Source organism: Thamnophis sirtalis, unplaced genomic scaffold (assembly GCF_051295495.1).
Source record: "Thamnophis sirtalis isolate CommonGarterSnake01/CBP01778 unplaced genomic scaffold, rThaSir2_p1.2 scaffold_6, whole genome shotgun sequence".
NCBI classification, from domain to species: Eukaryota; Metazoa; Chordata; class Lepidosauria; order Squamata; family Natricidae; genus Thamnophis; species Thamnophis sirtalis.
Window position 1 is genome coordinate 105040630 of NW_028261386.1, and position 26010 is coordinate 105066639.

The following is a 26010-nucleotide window of genomic DNA, read 5'->3' on the forward strand; positions in this document are numbered from 1 at the left end:
ATATGTGTTAGCATGCTTCTTTAAGTACTGTTGTCAAGTTCCCTTTAGGACTTGTAAAAAAAAGGAAAAAGAAAAAAATAGTTCAAAAATACAGAAATAAAAAAGATGATCCAACACAAAAAGGCAGGGATACATTCTCTCATAAAAGTAATAACTAAAGTTTGCTGTCCAAGACTGGTTTGCTTTCTCAACAAAACATTACAAAATCATCTTTCTTAGAAGAAATTTTTGCTGCAATGTAATTAAAGCAGAAAACATCTGATTATAATTATGCCCTGTAGATCTCTATGAGAAGTGAACAAAAATATAAAACAATTTTATATATGCAGGCATCTCAATAGCCTGTGGACAATATTTTCTATCTGTTTAAAACTGAAATTGTAAACAAACACAGACATATACACACACACACCCTCAGAAATGAAATTCTTTATTGTATATGTTCCACTTCTGTAAACCTAGCATAAAATTGGTTGAAGCACCTCCTTGATTTTTCTAATAAATAAAAATCTTAAGATATGAACAGAAGTCCTTCCATGGATATATCTTTTATTGGTAAATACAGAGGTAACCTTTGTCTGTTCAGTGCTTTTGAATCTCCTTTGAAGAAGCCATTTAAATTCATTTGCTACATTTCTGTGCCTCACAAGTCCTGGAGCTAAAAAAACAACAACTAGAAAGACAAAGATGCTGTAATGATCACATTTATTTAGATAATCAATTTACTGGATATGGCAGCCCAATTCAGAGATTGTGACTTTGGGTGGCTTACACAGAAATAAAACAAGAAACAGGAACCAGAAAACAACAGAAAATAGAAGAAAATTGAGCCAAGCCAAAATTATAAACCACTGAAAAATGATTAAACATCTTGTCCCAATGCCCAGAGGAACAGACAGTTTTTCAAAGCAATTGGTGCACAAAATGACTTCTCAAGCAGGAGCCAAAAGTCCAAGACCATCCCTAAATAGGCCACCAGAACTGGAGGCTACAGCAACTTGGGTCTTGCTAGGATTTTGCCGAGTGGCATGCAGTTGCTGAATGTGTGCTAAAATATTGTATATCTTTTACTTAGTAGGATGCAAGCAACAGTATGTTGGCATGCAAGCTAGTCTCTTAGATTGTAGATAACTTAGCTTGCATCACATAGCACAGTGATGGCTAACCTTTTTGTCGTCGCGTGCCAAAAGCATGCCTTGCGCCCCCTGTGCATGTGCACACACCCCCGTGCCCCATTTTGGGCCTAGCAGACCTCTCTGCAGCCTCTTGAGACCAAAAACAGGCTGTGGAGGGTGGGAATGCATGTGCAACTCCTCCCATGTGTCTCCTGCACGTGCCCCACCACCCAACGCATGTGCGGCAGAGACCCGAAAATCAGTTGGCCAGCGGGAGGCACATGCACATGCATGGTGGGGCGACGGTTCATGCCATAGGTTCGCCATCACGGACATAGCATGTATGCATTTAGTGTAAAATGGTTTTGGTTACATTTTTTTTTAGAAAGACAATTATAGTAGTACAGATGAGTTGTTATGGGCTCATCTAGTGACAACGTATGTTAGATTGTGACTTGGAATATAAGAATAAATGAATAAAGAGCATGGATTAATTGATTAAATGAAAGAAGCAAATATAGGTATGTTATATGTCTGTGAAACTAAGGGCTTATCTGCCCTGCCCTGTTGCCCTGTCTGCTTTGGCTAATATCCTTTAATACTACCGTAATCCCAGCAGTTCACTGGCTACATCTTAAAGGCAAGAGTGACCCTCACAGCTTAATCAATGGTTACTCTGTGAGTGTTCCAGAACCATCTTCACCAGGAATGCTAGAATAGTACAATGTTTATAACACTGTTAACAAATATGGTAGAAGGTTGCTGGTTTGGAACCTGGTATATTTTTTTTAATTACTGTTTTTATTTCCCTGAGTCATTTATATTTCCCTGTGAGATTGCAACATTTTTCATTTTTCCAGTCACTCAGGGAAGTAGAATTTAACCCTCAGGTCCAAAGGGTTGCTTTCTACTTCATGACTGTAAAAATGGTAAAACTGCTAATACAGCATTTTTGCTAAAATTCACTCTAAAGGATGTTGGAGACCAACAGAATACTATGAATTTACTTTAAATCTGGTGGTTGTGTCTGTATAGGCATTTTGATGCTTCAACTTTCTATTTATCAATTCTGCCTATCTTATCTGTCTTCTATCTATTCATATATGCCCAGAAAGACCCACCAAGAAAAAGGAATTAGAAACTACTTTCCTAGAACAGAAAAATGGAAGATAGTAGGTACTTCAGCAAGAGAATTGGCAATGGGAGGATGTGGTACAGTGGTGGGTTTCAAATTTTTTTAGAACCTCTTCTGTAGGTGTGGCCTGCTTTGTGGGAGTGGCTTGCTGGCCATGTGACCAGGTGGGAGTGGCTTGCCAGCCATGTGACTGGGTGGGTGTGGCCAACTTGTAAAAAGGGTGAAACTCACTTAACAACACTCTTGCTTAGCAACCAAAATGTTGGCTCAGAAACTCTGGCATTTGAAGCATGCAAGTCGTAAAGCTGTCAAGTTACAAGACCCTTGCACCCCTAACCCTTTAGAAAAAAAATCCCAGGGGTGTTCAAACTTGACAGCTTTAAGACTTGTGGACTTCAACTCTCAGAATTCCTCCTCTTGCTCTTCATCTTGATGATGTGAGGATGGGGGGGGGGAGCTGGAATCGGTTCTAAACAGCACTGTAGCTTTGTGGAACCTCTTCTATAAAAGAGGTTAGAACTGGCAGGAACCCACTCCTGATGTGGTAGTGGTTTGTTAGGACTCAATGCCAGCAGATTGAAAGTGTCTCATTTTGGACAGGATTTTCTTAAACCAAACAAAAATCAAGAAGTGAATGAAGTTACTCTAATATTCGGGGGTTGATGAATACATGCAGAGGAGATATGACAAATGAAAGCTAAAAATCTATGTCAGAAAGGATGAATTGCTGTCAAAAAATGTGATACTTATAAAATTAAGATTCTGTAGGTTGACAATAGCTGTAGGTTAAACTCTAGAAAATAGTGTATATGGCAGTGATGAGTTTTAGTAAAATTGTGCGATGTTCTGAATGAATATGATGTAGGAAAAAATATTTTGTTTGGTAACATCAATGGATGGGTTTGAACAAGGTGAGAGAACACAAAAAACTAAATGACAAGAGAGAAATAAGACTGTTTTGTTACTGGAAAGATACAGGTTGTCAATGAAAGTTGATAATAAAAAATTAGTTGATTTTGGTGATCAATAAGTAGGAATTTAGTAACTCTTAAATTGTTTTAGATTGTTATTAAATGTTTATTCATTAACAAATAATTAACTATAATAACAATAATGAAATGACAATGGATACAGCTTAGTGATATATACATGTACTGGCAAACTAGTAAAAGCAATTTGGATATAAATTGCAAATTGTGACTTGGAAAAAAGACCTATAAATTTTATTAACAAATTTTTATTTAGATCTTGTCACAAAGGTGTAAGTTTTTTTCTTTTTTTGGGGGGGGGTGTCTGATGAGAGGAGATGGGACATAAATAGTAAATGATTTTTAGCCAATTATAATAACAACAAGGAAATGTCAATGGACATTGTTTAATCCTATATACATGCTATGGTATTGGCAAAAGTAACGGATATAAATTCTAAATAGTGAGTTGGGGGGGAAAGTGGGGGGAAAGGTTTAGAAACTTTATTGACTTTTACTTAAAAGATGTCATAAAGGTGTAATGTTATTGGAGGTTTTTTTTGAAATAGCTAATGAATGCCATTATGTGGTTGTGTCTTTAAGTATGAATGATTTGAGGTAAAAGCATGTTCAAATAATTGTAGTCAAATGAGAATTGTGGTACATTGATAGTAAGATATACAAAGATTTTTGATTTAAAGTGTATAATCTAATATGAATTATAAATAATGACTGTGGAAGAAATGCACAAAAGTTATTTGTAACCAATCGACACGCTTTCTATACAAGATGTAATGAATGATGATTCTTTTTTTTGTGTTTTTGTTCAATTAAAATAAAATAAAAACTTTTTAAAAACCCTAAATGAGCAATTTAGAGACCCAAGAACAAGTAAGAATGGTAACTGGTAAATGTCTGCTTAGAAAAATCTGTTTCAAATATGTACTTTAAATGTAAGTTCATTCATGTGCAAAAATGATTATGATGAAAGGTTAAGAGAATTAGTAAAGAATGTAAGGATGTACAGAGAGTATGTTTATGAAACTACCACCATTTTTGAATAGTGTAAAGAATGGATTTGAGAGAAAAGAGAACTTAATGGGGAAAACCCTAAAACAAAATATGACTGAAACTAGAATGACCCCATGAATGAAAAGATGATGATAAGGTGAATGATAAGGTGAAAGGACCTAGACCAGTGTTTTTCAACCTTGGCAACTTGAAGATGTCCGGACTTCAACTCCCAGAATTCCCCAGCCAGCATTCGCTGGAACAGAATGAAAACACTGATACTGAAAGATCAGGTTAGGGGAAGGCTGTCATGGAGAAAATATATCTATCTGGCTGATAAAGAGTCAACACTCAACTGATGGCACATAAGTAATCAATCATTGAGTGCCGCAGAACTATGTGATGTAATGCTAATAGAAAGTATAAAAATAGTAGTTGATAGATTTATCAGGAAAAGGAAAATATATAGTTGAAAAAATGCAGTCAAATAGAGCAAGGATGAAAGAATGCATTCAAGAATGAAAGAGGCAGAGGAAAAGCTTCAGTGAAACTAAAAGAAATATTTTAGAAGTGGGTGAAAATGGTCAAATAATGTAGTAATGGTCAAATAACGTAGTAACAGAATTGGAAGGGACCTTGGAAGTCTTCTAATCCAACCGCCTGCTCAATTTCAGCCTATACCATTCAACCGCCTATACCATTTCAGACGAATGGTTGTCCAATCTCTTCTTAAGAACCTCCAGTGTGAAGCATTTACAACTTCTGGAGGCAAGTCATTCCACTGATTAATTGTTCTGCCAGGATATTTCTCTTTAGTTCTAGGTTGGTTCTCTCCTTGATTAGTTTCTTTGGAGACTAGGTAGAGAAATAGAGTGAATTGATTTGAAGTGATGAAATACTTTAGCATGAAACTAAATCAGATTTAGTCACGTTTCCTTATCTTGAGGCTTTAATTTGACGGGTTCACTATTTCTTATTTTGCACACTGCATAATGTTGCTTACTGCAGGTGAAAAAAAGTATGAGTATGTACATAGTACATAATTGATGGCCAGTTTACATCCTTCAGCTGGAGGCCTAAAGAGCTGCTAAGATGAACTGGATGCTGCAAAATGCCTCTATTGAGAAAAAATGATAGAATACCGCAAGACCTGGAGAGTCTATGCAGCCAAATGCAGCTTTAATTTCAAAATACTGAGAGATAACCCATGTGGGTGTTGCCACGTCATTCTCAGTATCTATCCTGCTTGTTTCTGCTGTTGATGCAGAACACAGGACCTGAGCAAGATAGAATCAGAATTTGGCCTTCATCCACAGGATTGTTATTTTTAACAACTGTGCTATTGCACAGGAAGGACCAGAGAAATGCACAGCGGTACTGAAACTTGAATAATTAATGCTATCTTAAACATATCTTTTGATTTGAAAATAAAACAACAGAGAAAGCAAGTCACATGTAAAATTGCTGAACTCTGAATCAATAATAAAAACATGCAAATATAACTGAAAAATTCACGTCAGTGTACTTAACATATGTTCATATAGTCCTTGACTTATCACCATTTGTTTAGCGTCTACTTGAAGCTACAAAGGCACTGAAATAAATGAATTACAACCAGTCCTTACATTTACAACCATTGTAGAATCCCCATAGTGATTAAAATTGGGGTGATTGGCAACTGGCATGTATTTACAACAGGTACAATGTCCTGGTTCATGTGATCATCATTTAAAACCTTCATAGGGAGCTTCTAACCAGCAAAGTCAATGGGTAAGGCTGGATTTACTTAATGACCATGTGACTCGCTTAATAATCATGGCAAAAAGGTCATAAAATTGGGTGTGACTCATCTAATAACTGCTTCACTTAGTTACAAAAGTTGCAATCTCAGTTATGGTCATAAGGTGAGGACTACCTGTAATATTAAAATCTTATTAACAAATAATTGCTTGAACTATAATTCCTAGGCACTATATGACATGACAGTCATGTGTTTCAGCACATTCTTTCCCATATACACATGAAAAGAAAATCGGCCTTTAATTGAATTATTCAGTATGAAATACCCCTAATTTTACTATAGTACTATCTATATTGAGACAGGAAGCTGGAACTGCTAAATTTTAAGCAACAGAAAATTTACAAAAAACTAATAAGTGTCAGTATTGCATTATAATATTCTGTTTTATCCTGCACATATCAATATTGTAAAAATAAATGCTCAAATTGTAAGTTATGTTAGGTAACTTACAATTTGTAAGTTTGGATTAAGCTGGACCTTATATTCCCTTCAGAAGCAATATGGCATGGACTGAATCAAACAAGGCCAAAACGTCACCAAGAAGCAAATCACACAACGAGACATTATTCAACTTGGTAGCACTCTAAAGAGCAGATGTCATTTTGCAAAAAAATTACCGCAATTTAAAAAACCCTGAATCTACATCCCCGAAACTTTTAAAAATTAGCAATAATAGTTTTAAAACCACTAGATGCTACTAAAAGTTCCAGCTGAATCACTCTGCTGGACAGATTTTAAAATGAAGGGATTGGGAGGAAATCAGCTGGTAAGACAGGACAGATCTTGACTCCCAAATATACATTCATATATTTCTACTTACACATTCACTAGCATATATTCAGTTATAACATTGGTCATATAAAAGTGGAAACGTATTTTGTAAATGCAACCAAAAACAGCTGAAAAGATTTCTTCATACTTTTTCCACACTGCTCGCCATACCTTTGCCAAAAAGCATGACCATGGTGCACTCAGTTTACAAACAGAAAGCTACCTAATTTTATAAAAATAAATTCAATCTGGTAGAAAAAAATAGCAATATTAAATAACAGAATCTGATTCTTTGCTAGGTTTCTCATATGAGTCCGATACAGGTAGGGGTTTGATTTCCAGCATTTTTACTGTGGTTTCTCCATTCACTGGTGTAGCTTGTTCTTTGCGTTTCCTCTTTTCATGCACCCATGGGATGGCACATAATATAGCTCCTCCAATAATAGGTGGAACTCCTGCTAGGTAGAATGCCACATCATAAGTGCCTAGGTGATCCCGTAACTTTCCTGGAAAAAGGGGAAAAAATAACACTAAATTAACACTCAAGCTAAATAGCTATATTTTTCAGGAGGTTTTTAAAATGTGGAAGTACTCCTGAGTTCATTATACGTACAATAATCACCAAACATAAGTCTTAAAATAATAAAAAAAACCAATCTTGTAGATTAATAAAGCATTTCCTTTCTTCAAAAGCAGTCTCAGAAAAAGGAAAACTGCTATTGGGTGATATATAAATTGTGTTCAGGGAATTGATATTGTAAGAAGGAGGAAGAGCAATGATTTTCTACAATCCCCCTTGTAGTAAACCTTTTTATGCTATTCCAATTGAAAGAATAAGAATAAATAAAGAGAGATTCAGAAAAGGTCTCTTCCTTCCAGCAAGAAGCCTTTACTAGATCCTGGTTCTTGATTGAGGGTGATTTTGTCAATGCAGATGGTGTTCAAGTGTTATTCCAGTTGTTTTTGGATTGCTCCCAAGGAATCTATTACTATTGGTACTAACTTCATTTGTTGTTGTTGTTGTTGTTGTTGTTTACACAGTCCGAAGATATTTAGACTAATTTGGCATTTTTATCAACGTGTCAAGTCCTTTCCAAGGATTTGAGATAGGCAAATGTTTTTGGAAGATGATATTAAATGTACTGTGGCAACCTAGCCTAAAGGACTGGGCATCTTACAAAATATTAAAAATACACCATTAAAACAGTTAAAAACATAACAGCATTACTACTTGATATGCTTTTTATATGTTTAATGAAACTTTTCTGCTTACCTGCAATAGGTGGGCCAACTGTCATTGGTATAGACATCAACCCCAAAAGGAATCCAATTGCTTCAGAAACATGATGTGCGCCAACTAACTCAAAAGCAATGGGTGCCATGATACAAATGAAGCATCCATCAAAAAGGCCCATGATAAGGCAGACAACAATAAGAGCTTCAAAGGTATTGCATAACGGGATCATCATAGACATCAGGCCAATTAACAAAAAGGATATCACCTGTACAAGAGGAATACAAGAGGAAATGAAATGGTGAAAAACAGCAAAGGGATTCTATTATTGTATCCATTGCAAATGATTTTTTCCACCAAAAATTAATTTAAAAATTCCACCTAGGTCAAGCTTAGATTTTCTTAAACAAACAAAACTAAGCAAAATCTGACATAGTTGTACTTAAATTCCTTATATTCTTCAATTCAAGGAAATCCCAAAGTAGCAAAGTAAACTAGGGAGTAAGATCTTTATAACTGCTACTATAAAGAAAGTAATAGTAAACCCACTTTTTATTGTTATCAAGAGAACTAAGCTGATGTGTCTATATAGTCATCAGAAGTCTATTTGACTTAGGAAAGTGTCCTTTTATCTAATTGTGTCTACTTGCTGATAGACAGTTCTTCCACCAACGGATTGGGATATCTGTGGACAAAGTAGATGATTTTCACATTTCTTTTTTCTGTGCAAATCTCTCCAGCAACTTTCAATGTTCTCCAGACACCTCAAGGCGTCTTTGGAAGATTTCATGTGGATTGGCAGAGAAAGAGAAATTAATTAGCATTTACTCTTTTTTCCCCCATGAAAGCCAGTATTAGACCAAAAGGCCTCCTACAAGTTGAGGGACATCATTAAAAACATATTCTGTTAATTATTTATTGTAAGGCGTCCAAATTACTTTATTATATGCAGCACTACAATTACGAAAACATGGCATAACTCTTATGCTGTTTTTGAGGTCTAGTCCCTTCTTAGACATGAAAGCAGGCTGGGCCAGTCACTCTCTCTCTCTCTCTCAGCCCAACTCACCTCACAGGATTATTCTTGTGAGGAAAATAGAGGAGGAAGGGAGGAAGGAGTATTAGGTACATCTGCTGACTTGAGGTATTTATAAAAATAAATGTGGGATACAAGTGGTCCTTGTTTAATCTTTTAGTCTCTTAGCAACCATCCACAGGTATAATAAACTGCCCCAGAGCTACTTGTGACTCGATTACAGAATTCTGATGGCCGCATACACTCCCTCCTACCCCTGCAGTCACAATTGCTTATAGGCTATTTGGCAACTGGCTCACATTTAAAGTTATGTGCCATGTCCTGCGGTCACAATTTTTACTTTTTTTTAATGGTTTCTGGTGTTTACTTCCGACTTTCAACAAAAAAAAATAAGAAAATGACTGCACATAACAACTGTGATATTTGCTTAAGAACCACTGCAAAAAAGACTGTAACATTGGGTGTGGTGATGTGATGAACTGCTTAACAACGAAAATGTCTTATGACTGTAATTCCAGGCTCATTTCCAGAGTCAAGGATTCTGTGTTTATGTGTCTGGTGTAAGTTATAATCAGATGGAACAATTGAGAATCCATCCAGATGTCTGGCCTGAAACATCATTCAAATGCAAGACAGACATCCCTTTCCTTTGTTCCCACTGGTTCCTCTGGATGAGAACTATAGAAGGGGAAGGAAGCTCTGTCCATGTGGAAGGTTACCAGAGCAGACTGTCCTCCTCTCATCAGTGGGAATGTCAAAGCATTATTTACAGGAAATGTAGTAATAGATGAGGTTCAAAGTTGGAAAACCATTGAAAGAATATATGAATCTATATTTTCTTCTGCTTATATTATTGTATACTGTCAGAAATTTGTTGTTTTCTAGCCTCGCAAATTGGAACCTTAATACTGGATGGCATTACTGCAAATGTTATCTAACTGCTGCGTCTCACTTCTATTCTTGGCTTCAAAGCTAGGAACATAGAAGAAATTGTTACACTGGCCACATAGATAAAGGAACCAAACTAGGGAGTTTTCCTGGCTCATAAATCCGTAAAGCATTCTGCCGAAAAACAACTTGGCAAAAGGAGGCTGCCACCCCCTACACAAGGCTATAGGAATACTACATAGATAAGGTAGACAGAGGCAGGAGCTTGAACAAAAGAACGCTTTAAAGATCACATTGGTAACTAATCTTTGTCTGTTTATCTGATTGGATAAACTTTGTTTCTATCTGCTTAAAATGAATATAATACTCTGAGCCACTCTTCTGTGGTGTGGCTATTCCTTACATGCATTTGTTTGTATGTTTTGCATATAGTTTTGTCACCCAGCTTTTGCTATGGCAATAAATAAAAGCTGATATGTTTTTCAAGCCTCATCTGCAGTCTCACTCTCTCTAGCATTTCAGTGGCTTGGGAAAACTGCTGGAACCTTACACCATCAATTTCAAGAAGGGTGTGCAATTTCCTTTGAATAAGTTGCATTCCCTCTAAAAGGCAAGGAAGCAGTTTGGAAATGCTCTTAGGCTGTGCAGTTTTACCAGAAGTTTAAATGGCCATGGCTACGTGGCCAGGGAATTTTTTTTCCATTCATAAATACCATATTTTTCAGAGTATAAGATGCACCTTTTTCCCGCAAAAAGAGGGTGAAAATCTGGGTGTGTCTTATAAACTGAATATAGGATTTTTGGCCTACTGAAACCCCACCCCCTTTGCAAAAATGGACGTGCAGAGGGTTTGGGAGGCTTGCAAAGTGCTCCTGAGGACTGGGGAGGGTCGTTTCCCCCCCCAGCCCCGCAGGAGTAATAGCAATAGCAATAGCAGTAGACTTATATACCGCTTCATAGCTTAGTGATTTATGCTGTGTTACTGGCTTATGTGCTTTTTCCTTTTAAAGACTGGATTGCCAAAATATGTTCTTTGCAAGGCTGCCTTAAAAGATATTTTAGAGTGTTTAGGTAAAGAATGTAGAAGGTTGCTTATAGGAACTTGGCAAATGCAACATGTTACACTTAATAATGATAAGGATAATCAATACATCAGTAATTTTTACTTTCCTGGGAAGTAATTAAAAAAAAAATCTCTCCATTTCCCTAGAATCAGTCTCAACTCCGTTTAACTGCATGGTCACATCCAGACATGATTTGCTCTCACCTTATCTTGGGTTGCTTACCATAATATCCTGGTCTGGTCTAATAATTGGATATATGTTATCCTGGCAGTTTTCATTTAAGTTCTAAGCAGATGTGATCTTGTTTAGCTTTCTCGAGATTAGTTATGGTCAGCTAAATGCTACCACCCGGTGTGACCACAACAGCATTAAAAGAATGAGAGTAATTTTTGCTGAACTCATCCAAACCTAACATCCTGCCCAAGCAGAGTGCCAGCTCAAGTTCAGTATTCTGTCCATTGTCCCATATTGTTTCTTGTAAGTTTCATTTCTTTCGCACAAGCATGCCTATGTTTTATTTTGTTTTTTAAGAAAAACACTTTATACATTACATATAAAATGTGTGCTGTCTAATATTAAGATATTGGGTTTCAAGATTTCTGCTAGGCAACGAGTCGGTCATTGTTGATCTAATCTTCCTTTGCCTATATCCTAGCACTGAAACAAACAAAAAACTTCAAATGAAAAGCAGTGAATGCCTTCTTCCTGTTAGGTGAAACTGCATTTGAGGAACTCAGCCTTGAAAAGTGGAATAAAAGGGATCAACTTAATGACTTTTCTTACAAGTGATCTTGCTGGGGCATAAATATAAAAAATAAGTCTTTACATTTCTATTACAGAAACTACTGCTGCCTTTTGTTGTTCCATCACATTTTTTTTCTTTTTGTAAAGGCAGACCTCAGCATAACCAAAACCACAATGAATCTCACCTGATCCTGGACTGCAGAAGTCCAAACCACATGTTTGACATTTCCCAATTCCTATCTCCACAAACACATGTAGGGCATTCACTGACTTTTCAGCATTGTTTTAAACTAAATTAGTATTGTCTGTAAACTTATGTAAATGGCTACAAGATAGGTAAAAAGGTCTCTTTGCAGCATGAAATCTGAGCCTTTCAAGAAATTTATTTATTTATTTAGTTTGTCAAACATGTACGAGATAACAGGTATAGGTATAAACATGGACATGAACAAAGGAAATGAGTACGAATAAAAAGGGACAGTAGGACAGGGACGGTAGGAACGCTGGTGCGCTTATGCATGCTTCCTTACAGACCTCTTAGGAATGGGATAGCAAAGTTATGGGTTAGCAAAGTTACTAACATGGATTGAATGAAAGCTTAGACATTAACGCAAATATTTTCAGTTATTTTCTAGAATATGAAGGAAAGATACTTTCTTATGTTCTATGGAAAATGTATTCCTCATTGTTCTGGAAATTCTGAACAATATTTGTAACTGTTGGTCCTTCGGGTAATACTTGGGAGGCTTCTGTCCCATTTATTTCTTATCCCAGTTTGGTAAGTACGATGGTTGAGAGAGTTCTAGCCATGACGATAAATTTAGCTGGAGGCATGACAAGAACAGATCTAATGCAGAATATGATTAGAAAGAAAGGACAGAAATCTGATGTCATAAATGTTCAGCATCTGTCCTTTCTTTGAATAAAAGCTTATCATTTGCAATCCATTAACTAATCTTAATTGTCACAGTATATGTAAAACTATAGAAGACTACTGCAGCTATGAAGTATATTATATTTACCCTCTGAGCTAGGCTAGGATATGTATAGTTATTTCAAAGTTCATTCTGAACAACTTTCTTTAAGTGCTTCTTTTAAAAGTTACTTTAAAACAATCAATACTTTGTCTATAGAAAAGAGAATATTTTGCCAAGGTTTGGTCACCTGAATTGATTGGGGCATACTGGCCAAAGTCTGCAGCATCACTGGTGCCAAGTACCAAGTGTTTACTTGACATTACTATTTGTGACCTTTTAAGAAATTCCTTATATAGATAAGCAGCAAGCAGCTATACAAAGAAAAACAAGTACACTCAATCCTTAAAAAAAAATTAAATTCATACAAAAAAATATTCATATTCCAAACTTCAGGTCTTGGTCTTGCCTAAAGAAATGTAGCATAGTAATTTTCCCAAAGGTGCTTTTTCAGGAAGCAACTGGACTTCCTTGTTTTTTCTTTGAAGATATTTCGCTTCTCATCCAAGAACCTTCTTTAGCTGTTACAGGATAGTGGAGAATAGAAGGATTTATATTCCTTGTAGACAGCTGGTCATTTACATTATTTTAGAGCAGGGGTGTCATTGCGGGCCTCATTAGGGCTGTAGTTGACCTCGGGGGACCTGGTGGTTGTGGCAGACTGGGTGGGCGTGGTCAGCTTGACACCACTCACTGGGTGTGGCAGACTGGGTGGGTGTGGATGATGGGTGGGTGTGGATGATGGGTGGGTGTGGATGATGGGTGGCCAACTTGACACCACTCCCCAAACTGCTGGCATGTTTCCTCTTCACACTGGGTAGACCGGACCGAAGTCATGTTGGCCCAATGTTTCCTCTTCGCATTGGATAGACTGGGCTGAAGCGACAGGGGCCGGCCCCTTACATTTTCCAGGAAGGCCCTGAAGGCCAGATCCAACCACATCACAGTCTGTTTTTAGAGGGTTATTGAAGCACTTGAAGGTTTATTTGTGTCCTCAAGTCACCTGAATCGTGCTCCTGGTTGCAGACTAAAAGAACCTCTCATCGGCTCAGCGGCTTTCGATACCATCGACCATGGTATCCTTCTGCGACGACTGCGGGAGGTGGGGGTGGGAGGCACTGTTTTACGGTGGTTCTCCTCTTACCTCTCGGACAGGTCACAGTCGGTGTTAGTCGGAGGGCAGAGATCGACCCCCAGGCCCCTAACATATGGGGTGCCACAGGGTTCGGTCCTGTCCTCCCTTCTTTTTAACATCTACATGAAACCGCTGGGCAAGATTATTCGACGGCACGGGATAAAATACCATCAATACGCGGACGATACAGAGTTGTATCTGTCCGCCCCGTGCCAACTCAATGAAGCGATGGACGTGATGAGCCAGGGCCTTGAAGCCATTAGAGACTGGATGGGGGTTAACAAGCTTGTACTCAATGCTCTGAAGTCTGCTACCGGTTCGCTTCACTAGTGGTTCACTTTGTGCATGCATGTGTGCCTTGCGTGCATGCACCCAAAACACGCATTTCATGTGCATGCACACAGTAAGTGGGGTAAACAGCTGTGCTGCGCGATTTAGATTCACTAAAAAGCAGAATTTCCTGCTTTCTAACAAATATAAATTGCGTGGCACAGCTGATTGTCGCACAGCTGATTGTGGGAACTGCCGATTTGCCTGAACCGGTAGTAAAAAAATGCTTTAAAAAGTTTTTTAAAAGTTCCAACGATCAGCTATGTGACAATCAGCTGCGTTGGGCAATTTCTAGCATTTTTTTTACTACTAGTTCGGATGAACCAGTAGCATTTTTTACTACCGTTTCGGGTGAATTTCACCCATGCCTGTATCCTGTCAGAGCTGAAGAAGCTTCTTGGATGAGAAGCGAAACGTCTTCAAAGAAAAAAACAAGAAACTCCAATTTTTATTTTTGATTTTTTTGATTTTATTGACATTTGTAGGCCGCCCTTTTCCCTGAGGGGACTCAGGGCGGCTCACATAAAATCAGGGAAGGGGAAATGCAGACAATAACAAAGACACATATAATAAAAACAGTAAACAACATGCATTCATCATTCGGGAGGGGCAACTATCTTCATCCCCAGGCCTGACGGGCTAGCCAGTTCTTCAAGGCTGTGCGGAAGGCCTGGACGGTGGTGAGGGTACGAATCTCCACGGGGAGTTCGTTCCAAAGGGTCTCCTGAAATAGTAGCTTTGGGACAACCATGACCTGGGTGACTAAGGATCTCTACAGACTTTTAAGCATAGTAATTGTATACATCAAAATTAATGCTCGGTTGAAAATACATGACATCTGACAGTATCTCTGCCAATTTTCAAGATTCAATATTGCATAACTATAGATTTAAATAGTTAAAACATGCTATTGATGTAACATGCTATTTTCAGAAGCACTACTTCATGGATATTAGTCGTGAGAACTATGCCTATACAGAATTATCTCAGGTCTCCTGGACCATTCTTGCGCCTCTAAATACTTAGCAGTTCAGTAGTCTTTAGATGCCAGACATAACTCTGCAAAAGTTATGTACGTCTGAAAATATTAAGGGCAGCAAATATAGAAAAAAAAATCCACCAAAATGTTCATATTATTGGCCTGAAACATATAGAAATACATTATTAATGTACTTTCTATTAATTATCTAGCAGTACCTGTAGATAAACCTTTTTTGCACCAGGAATATAATCTGCAATTCTGCCAAAGACCAGTCGACCAATTCCTGAAGTAATGCCAAGACAAAGCAGAAGTGTTACATCTGGAACATTTTCACCAATACGTTCTTTCACGTGCTTTAGCTATTCAGGAGGAGAAAAAACAGGATTTTAATATAACAAAAAAATCTAACACATAATACTTTAGTTTAAAATCAGCCATATTTTAAAACTTTATTACATTTATACACATTGTTTAAACAATCATATCTCAGCTTTACGAATTTGTTCATAAATGTTCTTCTTTTGTTCTTCTATTTGTGATGCAATTAATGAAATTCAGAACCAGTTTCAAATTATGACTTAGCTTTGTACTGTAGTCAGTCAGAATATCCTATCCTGACTAATTAGAGACTTCTTAGTTTAATAACAGCCCATATAAATGGGCAAACAAATAAACAGCACTCATTGATAAAGTACTTGTTTATATCTCAACTTAGTAAACCAAGATAAGGTCGAAAAGGATGTCGTTAACCTGTTCTCATTTATAAAAATCACAGAACCAAATCACAACATGTACAATACCTTCATATACAAATTTAACTACAATGTCACATTGAATTCAGTTTCCCTATTGTAATTACAAGTTGATTGGTTTCAATCATATAATTACCAGACTTGGACTTGGAAAAATATAAGAACTGGAAAACCCATTGATTTCTTGAAAGTGTTAAAAACAAGTCTTACAGCTACACTTTGTAACCTTTATAATCAAAAGTTCAAGAAATAAGAAAAACAGCTATGAACTGCTACCATATTTGCAGAATATCTTCCATGAACCAACATCTAATCAATGATAATTCTAACAGCATCATTTGTAATCTGGAAAAATACAAGTAATTCAGTGAAGATTCCACTCTGTGTTATTCTGCATAATTATAGCACTAATCAACTTTTTACTGGGCAAATGTGTGAAAGGAAAGATGAATGCTGGGTTCTTATTCAGCACCTGTGTCAGAGAGACTGGCTGAGCCAGGGGGAAGAGTCAAGCAGGGAATTAATCTGGAATCCTTATGTAGGCACAAGAGGGCAAGGTCTGATACCTACCTACACACACACACACACACACACACACACACACACACACGAATGCCACTGAACCTTTCTTGCAATAAAGTAACTAATTGAACTCATCTCATATGGATCTCATTGTTCACACCTGATAACCTGCTAATTCATGAATCAAATTGTTTTTGCTCAATAAAGGCAGAAATATCTTCAGAAAAATAAACAAGGACAACACTATAGGTATAAACACTTTATAAAAGAAAAGTTTCTAAACATTAAAGTTAGTATCAAAGGAATCAAGAAGATGTGAAATTATTCTTAAGTACTTGTATGCATTTAAATTTAAGGGATCACAATTAAAAATAGGAAATAATATGTATCACAAATTATTGGACATTTCAGGCCAGAAGAAACCCTTCAAAGCTATATAAACAAAATAACAGAATTCTCATTCATCTCACAAACCCATTTATCTAAAAGGTTTAAGAGACTAATCAATAAATCCCACTGATAAAAATTATTTTTCAAATGTTCATTTTTTTCATGCCATTTTGATTTTTAAAAAACCTCTGTAAAAGCTCAAAGTTTTAGATTATATCATTTTTGTAAAAAAAAGAAAACAGTAGTGGTTGAAAAATAGAACTGTTAGTATGTTAACAGGCAAACAACTCTTTCTATAGATAGGATTTATGGGGTCTTTTTAATCATAAGAAATTAATTTAATCCCTTGGTACTACAGGAGAAATTAAACTTTATAATGCTCTTAATATTTACAGGAAGAAATGATCTATAATACCAAAGAACAGTATTTTCTTTCCCTTTTTTTCTTTCATAAATGAACCATCTGGTGCAAGCCATAGCATAGCTAAGATCTTTTCCATTGCTTAGTTGAGAAACTCTTTACCCAACCTTAAATCTGCAAAAAAATGAATTGGCATGAAATTGGCTACCTAGCTGCTAAAACTTCTCTTGCTTCAGTTTCTTCTTTCCCAAGTCTGAGCTGCCTCTAAATGATGAGTGACAAAAATCTTGCCAGATTCTGACTACTTTTCAGATATAACTGAGGAGAGTACTTTGCTTCGTAACTCAGGATGACTTACGTCTGTCTCACTTATGGCCTGTGCCAGGATGAAAGTAATCTCATTAGAATGCAGCAGAAAAAAAGATATTGCTGGGATATCGTAAGGTGCACATGGAACACCAATTCAATATTCTAACACAGTGTTTCTCAACCTTGGCAACTTGAAGATGTCTGGACTTCAACTCCCAGAATTCCCCAGCCAGCGAATGCTGGCTGGGGAATTCTGGGAGTTGAAGTCCGGACATCTTCAAGTTGCCAAGGTTGAGAAACACTGTTCTAACAAACCTGAGCAAAATCTGAAAGCAAAGGGGCTCTGATTAGCTTGACTTGTACTTCTGTATTTCTTGCTCTTAGATATACTGAGAACTGTTAAGTCCTGAGTAAGTCCTCAGACTTACGAATGACAGCTCGGCAACAGCCTGGCGCGCCGGAGCCAATCAGGCGCGACCTGCAGTTGCCGGGCTGTCAAACGCGCGGCTATTGGCTCCCTGTCTGACAGCTCCGTATAAATAGCTGTCAGACAGGGAGGGGGTGCCGGTCTACTGTTCTTGTCTTGCATTGCCTGTAAATAAACGTTTGGTTGTTTTACCGTTACCTCAGACGCCTCCCGCCTGGTTCTTTCACAGAACTTAACAAGAACGAACTGGACTTGAAAGCAAATCAAACTTATTTCAGAGAATGTTTTCCAAATGAATGTTCTCAGGAATACCATGTCAAAACTGAACATGACTTCAGCTATAAGCTATTCTGATGTCCTTCAGGAAGAGTGTAATGATCTGGCTCTTCCACCAGAACCTGGGCCCAGATTATTTGTGGTAGTACGCTATGGGTTCTTACAGTTTTGCATTCCTTCAATTGGTTGTCTATTACGTGTGTTTGTGTTAATGTTTCATTATGTTTCTCACTGATTATATGTTCCCTCAGAGTTGTATGACAATTAGATGACCTACAAAGCCAACTAATAAATAAATAAACCATTGCAGAATCACTGGATTATTTTGCACCAGATGATATTCTCACATTCTAATTTACTTCATGTAATTGTTGTCAAGGTGAAATTGGATTATACCTCCCAGAACTATTATGAGAAAATATTAACAAAATAAATTCAAAAGAGCTATTTAGAACTACTTAGATGAGTAAGACTCAGTCTGCTCTAAAAATGCATTTTAAATGCCAAAGGAAAGCAGCACAAAAGACCTGCACTTGGAGAAAATTTGACCTGTTTGTCTTTCTATTCATCCGTCTATCTAGATTCTAGTGTACCAAAAGTAGGCCCCATAGACAAATTCAGGTCCCATAGGCTGTTACATGAGTTATATAAAATATTCAAATATTTTCTCCTGAATACAACCTTAGTGTTTTACTCCTGACCTTCAAAAATTCTTAAGTACAGTACTTTAAAAAATTGCTATATTGTAATTGACTTATGGGATCTGATTTTTATCCATCTATCTATCTCTGTTACATCTCGGGGTACCTGAGAGACCACCTCCTGCCGATTACCTCCCATAGACCGATTAGATCTCACAGGTTAGGACTTCTCCGGATCCCATCTGCCAGCCAATGTCGGCTGGCGACTCCCTGGGGGAGAGCCTTCTCTGTCACAGCTCCAGCCCTCTGGAACGATCTCCCCGTGGAGATCCGGACCCTTACTACCCTCCCGGCCTTCCGCAAAGCCGTTAAGTCCTGGCTGCTCCAGCAGGCCGGGGGGCTTTCTAAATATCCAGCCCCACGGAAACTGTGACTGTTGTGTATTTTAAAGTGTTGTTTTGTTTATTTATCCCCTTCCCTTGTTTATTGTAAGCCGCCCGGAGCCCTTCAGGAGTGGGCGGCATACAAGACCAATAAACTCAAACTCAACTCAAACTCTGTTATTGTGACCCTCTAAAATATCACAGAAACTTAAATAGCAGGATCAAGAAAAGGATTGGACATAATGTTCTGTTAATTATCCTTGCTGCCTCATATATCTTTGCAGATATATCTTTGAAAAGAGATGCTCATAATCCACAAATTAAAATTTTATACATATATTCTATACACAAATACAAATAAATATCATGTTTTCTTATTTATATATAAGGCAGAAAAAACAGAAACAATCCCTCCCTTTCCCCACCCCCTCAAAAATGATGATAAAATTTAGACCATCTTATGGGACATGGCTGATAACATGTATGAACTTCAATAGAAGTCATTCAACCATTTGAAATGCAGTTACCTCTCAGAGTGCAAACTACCTTCTAAAGAAGTTAAAATAAGTTTTGTGAAATAAGAAAAGGAGTGCCCCATCTTTTATTTTCTCTTTATCTGACAGCCTCTGTGTTAACCTCAAAAGCAAGACCTTTTATTTATCTCATTCATTCATTAGAGTTGTTAGTACCAATGCTTGAATCAATAACTTTACACTCCTACTCTGGAAAAAATGGTTTGGAGATGCATTCTTACACTTTTTTTTTAAAGTCACATGCCACCAGCAGTTTTTTGTTAACTTTTATCAAATGCTTACCCACAAAATGGTATTAAAGATACAATAGATATAATAGTTTTAATTTTTATCACGTGAGGATTGCCTTTGATACAGGAGTAAATCAAATACTTCTCTTCTGCTGACTTGGGAGAAGGAACCTTGTTTTGTTTTTTTGCTCACAGCAAAATAGTCCTATTCAAAAATCAGTCAAGCTGGGTACATGCCATCTCAACAATGCTCAAAATGTAACTATTTTTGTTGTTTCAACCCTGAAACAAAACTATCTGAACACGCATGTTTTGTTTGAACGTCAAATGTTTGAAACAACTTGCTTGAAAGCTGTTTCCTATGACTCAATACTCCAAATGTCAGTATTTGAAATGGTCAGATTTTGTTCCGAAAGCATGGAACACCCACAAGTCTCCTTTGAGCTTGGAACACTCTAAAAGCTTTGAGCGGAACACATTTTGCATGATTCTATAGAAGAATAAAGGTCTCAATATTCACAAGAGACACAGGTTTCTACCAAAGGTTTCTATTTCTTTGCTTTCTCTAAAAAGAACGTGTCTTTAAGTGATTCTTCCCTTTTCTCATCACAAGTAGGATATGCAGAAGCTATAAGTCTGTTCACTTTTCCTTTTTAAAGTATATGAGCTGTATACTTTATATACTTTAATGCCACAATTAAAGAAAAAAATGCTGGTGCTAATGTGGTAAAATACATGAGACAAGGGATTTCATTTAAATGTTTCATCTTGACAGGCAAGATTCTGAATAATGTGAATACATAATAGAGGAGGGTACAATTCATTCTTGGGAGACAAAAGAAGGGTTTGAATGAAATATAAATATATTGAAATACATACACTGGGAGCAAAAAAAACCACCTTGTAGAGAAATAGCCAACACAAAACAATGCTTCTTCCCATATATTTCTACTGAAGCTTTTCATGAAAGCATTTATGCAGACTGAGAAATGTTGAATAGTTATTTTGGAGCAGGGGATGAAGTGGTTCAGTGGGTTATAATGATGCTGGAGATGGTCTTTGCTCCAGCAGTTTGAGCCCTAGCATTGCGTGGTGGGGTGAATATCATGGAAATATTTAAAAAGCCTCCCTTGTAAGAAAATATGTACAAGAAAGTAAATAATAGTTGATCTCCACTTTGGCCTGCTATAGTTGTAAAGACTCTATGGTAATAGGGAAACAGATGTTTCCCTCCACTTTCACTGGAGAGAGAGGGGGAGGGAAGAGAGAAGGAGGAGGGAGGGAGGGAGAGAGAGTGGGGAGGTAAATTACAATTAAAAAGGATTAAATAAAGCAAATGTAAATACTGGCAAGCAAAAGTTCCTAAGTGCAAAGATATAGCAAATACAGTGCTGTTAAAGGGGAAGAGGGGGGAAGCACTAACCTGCACTGTCAAATTGCAGCAGAAGTTGAAATCTGAAGGAAAATAAATGTAAAGATTAGGAAAGCAAGTAAAGCACATAAGAGTCATGGAAGTTTGGGGCCTTACATATATTAATGTGAAAATCAAGATCACACTTTGGTACACAAGTATCATATTAAACTTAGAGAAAGTTAATGAAAAAGAAGCACAACATGGAGACAAAGAGAACAGAAAAAAGATAGGAGAAAGATGATGGGAGATTTAATTATGGTTAATGTTCATAGAGAATAACCCTGAAAATAGTACAATTTGATTCATATATAATTAAAAAACACAAAATAATACCTTTAAAGCAGTTAGTTGCTGTCAAGCAAAATAAGCAAACAAAAATGGCTAAAAAAAAACAGTTAAATAACATAAGCCTGAATTCAATTATAAGTGAATGGGAATATTTGCATAAGTCAACTGATATAAAGAAGCATAAAAAAGCCACAACTGCATTTTGCCCTTGAGGTAGGTTGTATTGGGGGGAAGGAGAATGAGAAATTTGCAGTGATGCCATTCAACCCCTGTATATTTATTTCTTTCAGGTTTGGCTTATTCAAATTATTAACAAAGGTATATAACAGTGATGGCGAACCTTTTCGGCACCAAGTGCCCAAACAGAATACACACACGTGTCAGAGCACCGGAAGACCAGGTGGCTGGCACACACTGGCCAGGTGGTCTTTGGGTTTCCAGTGCTCTGGTGTGCGTGAAGATCAGCTGGCCAGTGTGTATGGGTGTGCCGGAAACCAGAAGAACAGCTGGCATGCCCATAGAGAGGGCTCTGTGTGGGTGCTATAAGTTTGCCATCACAGGTATATAGGGAAAGAAAGTACTGATGACACCTATTTGAAGCTGATAAGGGCAGTTGGGGGGGATCCCTATTATTAATGTTAAAGAAGGTTTCTACAATTCTCGCCTCAATCTATAGCTCTCATAGCATATTTTCTGCTATCAATGAACTACTCCAAATATCCTGATTTAGGTTTACCTTAAACCGCAGTTACTCAATCGCAAATGAACTTTGGTCTGTTTGGCCTTTGGCCTATACCTTTTTCCAACATCTTTTTGGGGACGTTCTCCAACAACTACCATTACTCTTCATTTACAATGATTTACCAGCTACCAAAATAATCATTGCCTTTTAACAACTAGAAGCAGGGGTGCAGCTGAAATCAAATCTCTTGAATACCAGATTCCTAGGCTTCTTAAAGCCTACAGACTTGCCCTTGGCTAGCAAACAACCTTGTGTCTGTTTCATACTTTAGTTGGATGAAATGCTGCATCACAGGGTAGAATTTTGTCAACTAAGGTTTCTCAAATGGGCTAACTTTGCTGGGATCCATTATTCCTGTGGGAATGAAATTTAGTAAAATTTTTGCTGCTTCAGTGCTGTTGCTATTCAGTACCACTGCTCAGCTACAGTCACATGGTCCTCATTTTCAATGTTCCCTGACAACTTTCCACAAGTTTGGAAATCTGAAAGGAATTGATATGACTGCCAACACTCACTGCTACCTTCCCACTAGCACAGCCCTTGCTTATGGGAAGCTTGCAAAGAGAAAGTCAATGAAGAAATGGGACAACTGTCTTCCACCTATCCTGTGCACCCCATTGACCTCTAGCCCATTCCTTTGCTTCCTCCCCAACCTAGCAGCAGCCATTGCCTATTGGAAAGGGCAGGGAAGGAGAGGGAGGGAGGAGAGGAAGGGAGCAAGAGAGGCAAGGAAAAAAGAGGGCGGGAGGGAGGGAGGAAGAAAGGAAGGAAGGAAGGAAGGAAGATAGATTTATAAGGTCACTGCCAGCTTCCCCTAAGGGAAATCAATAGGGTAAATCAGTGTTTCTCAACCTTGGCAACTTGAAGATGTCCGGACTTCAACTCCCAGAATTCCCCAGCCAGCATTCGCTGGCTGGGGAATTCTGGGAGTTGCAGTCCGGACATCTTCAAGTTGCCAAGGTTGAGAAACACTGGGGTAAATGACAGAAAATCAATAGTCATTCCCGCTCCCACTGGGTTTTTTGTTTTTTTTTTGCCCACCCATAATCATTCTGTCTCTGTTCAAGTAAGAAGATATCTCTGAAACAATGGCCCAAAGGGTCACTGCTTGTCTACTGAAAACTATAGTTGATCTTTTCTGGGCTTTGAGGGAAGCCAGAACAGGGGCTGCCTTGAGGAAGAGACCAAAATGTCTGTCAGATTACCTGTAAATTGCTCTGCACATTATTGAGATCCAGTGTATTTGAAACACAGGACTCGGGAACAATCGTTCATCGTTGAAGCACATATTACATCAAGTTGCCTCCAGTTAGATATTTTAACTAGTTTTATGATAATCTAGTGATGAACAGCAGAAGTTTATTCCTTATTAAGAAACTAATTGTTCATTATTATCTATCTATCAATAAGTAACTGAAACTCCGATCTGTAGAGATCAAAATGAGGACTAGATAGATGAAGCACAGACCAGGCTTTTCTGATCTTATTCCATCCAAAAATGATAGCTCTGAATTGCTATTTTCATTGAACATCTAGAAGGAAAAAGATGCTTCTTGTTTGCTCTATTATAGTTTGCATTAGTTTTATTCTTGTATTTGCAATTTTCAATAAAATTATATTTTCAAAAATAGAAGAAAGAAAATAAGTGGACAAAAGTCTGTTTTACAAAAGCACATTCCTCCAAAAAATCAATTTGAACTAGATAATTCTAGTTCTATTTTCCAATCTGAATGAGCCGTAGTACCATTAAATGAAATGACATTTTTTATTGTAAAGAATTAAATAGCCCTAGTATATTGTACCATATAATACATTATATCACTTTTTATCAAAAACACTCTCTCTAACCCCTATTAAAGACATTGAAAATCCAGTGTAGAAAATTTATCTACATAATATATTATTTCTCTTTGGATATCCAATATTATATAGGGGTGAGTTAAGATAATTTAAATGAATTAATTGAGATATAAGAAAAAGTGTAATTAAATTTCTTTAGACCAATATCATTCACTATACACTGTCTATCTTCACCACCATCTTTATTTCCACCATATCACCATACCCACCATATGAATTATATGATACCTTTTGTTCTTTAAACTTATTTTTCTTCCTATTTTTGTTTTGTTTGTTTGTTTTTTGGTCTTTCTTGTCTTATATTGCATTTGCAATTTAATCCTGATTCATTTGTTATCTATGCCCAAACCACAAATGTGCTTTTATACTTGCCATTTATTTTTGCATTTTATTCATATTCATTCAATATTCATTCATTCTCAACCCTCTCTCTACATTTTATTATAAACACTTACATATTTGTATTCCCACTACATTATACCAGTGCTTATATTAGTCTTTTGAAAGGTCCAAGCACTTTTTTGTACTCTCCTGTCTCATTCCCATCCATTCATTCACGTGAAGAACGGTTGCAGGAACTGGGTATGTCTACTGTAATAGAAAGAAGGACTAGGGGAGACATGATAGCAGTGTTCCAATATCTCAGGGGTTGCCACAAAGAAGAGGGAGTCAAACTATTTTCCAAGGCACCTGAGGGTAGAACAAGAAGCAATGGGTGGAAACTAATCAAGGAGAGAAGCAACTTAGAAATGAGGAGAAATTTCCTGACAGTTAGAACAATTAAACAGCTTGCCTCCAGAAGTTGTGAATGCCCCAACACTGGAAGTCTTTAAAAAGATGTTGGATAGCCATTTGTTTGGAACAGTATAGGGTTTCCTGCCTAGGCAGGGGGTTGGACTAGAAGACCTCCAAGGTTCCTTCCAACTCTGTTGTTGTATTGTATTGTACTAATCTAACAGAATAATTTTTCACTAAATTTTGCCAAATTGCATCCATTCGGAATGTTGCACATTTTCTCCAAACTCATCACTTTTCACTGAAAGGTAACATGTATCAGTTTGTTGATTCCCACTTTCACACATATCTATAACTTGTATGCAAGTCATGTGACATATAATTTAGCCCTTTTACTCACAATTTGCACTTTTACTTTCCTGCATCAGCTCCATTTACAAAGGCAGAGCACCTTAATTCAAGTTGTATCTTTTATATGCCATAGTTATTACCATGGCTTTAGTTATTTTGTACAACACAAGGTGTTCTATATAATGCTATATGCTCTTCCATAAAAGATTATAGTAGAATATTTTTCGAAACTACCCTATGGGATAGATTGGGTTGAAAGCCACATAGTCAGCTCCTGTGCTGAGGGAGGACTGGAACTTTGGTTTCCTGGTTCCTAGTGCAGCACATTAAACTACTACACAAAGCAGATTACAGTACAGTACAGATGTCACAAAGTCATCCCATGTCCTTCCATGGCTGAGAGTGAACAAACCTGGCCTCTATAATCCTAGCACAACAGCTTTATTACTACACCACATTGACTCTTTTGAAGTTGAATTTCTGGTTGTTGCTTTTTGAGTTAGCAAGCCTCCTCTGAGGCAGCAATTGAAAATTCTCACTTTCAAAATTAACTTACTAAAACTTTCACTGGCCCAACCAATCTTGTCAATCTTGACATGGCCTCTACA

The 26010-nt window shown here is 37.2% G+C and overlaps 1 protein-coding gene across 1 annotated transcript in view; it reads right to left on the reverse strand.

The window, feature by feature from the left end:
* Nucleotides 1-529: 529 nt before the first annotated feature.
* SLC16A10 (solute carrier family 16 member 10) overlaps nucleotides 530-26010 on the reverse strand; it is a 58151-nt gene continuing 32670 nt past the window's right edge. The window contains exons 4-6 of the mRNA XM_014055140.2: nucleotides 15404-15547; nucleotides 8075-8303; nucleotides 530-7307 (exon numbers count right to left, since the gene is read on the reverse strand). Coding sequence (XP_013910615.2) covers nucleotides 7072-7307; nucleotides 8075-8303; nucleotides 15404-15547 — 609 coding nt within the window. The 3' untranslated portion in view covers nucleotides 530-7071. The remainder of the gene's footprint in view (nucleotides 7308-8074; nucleotides 8304-15403; nucleotides 15548-26010) is intronic.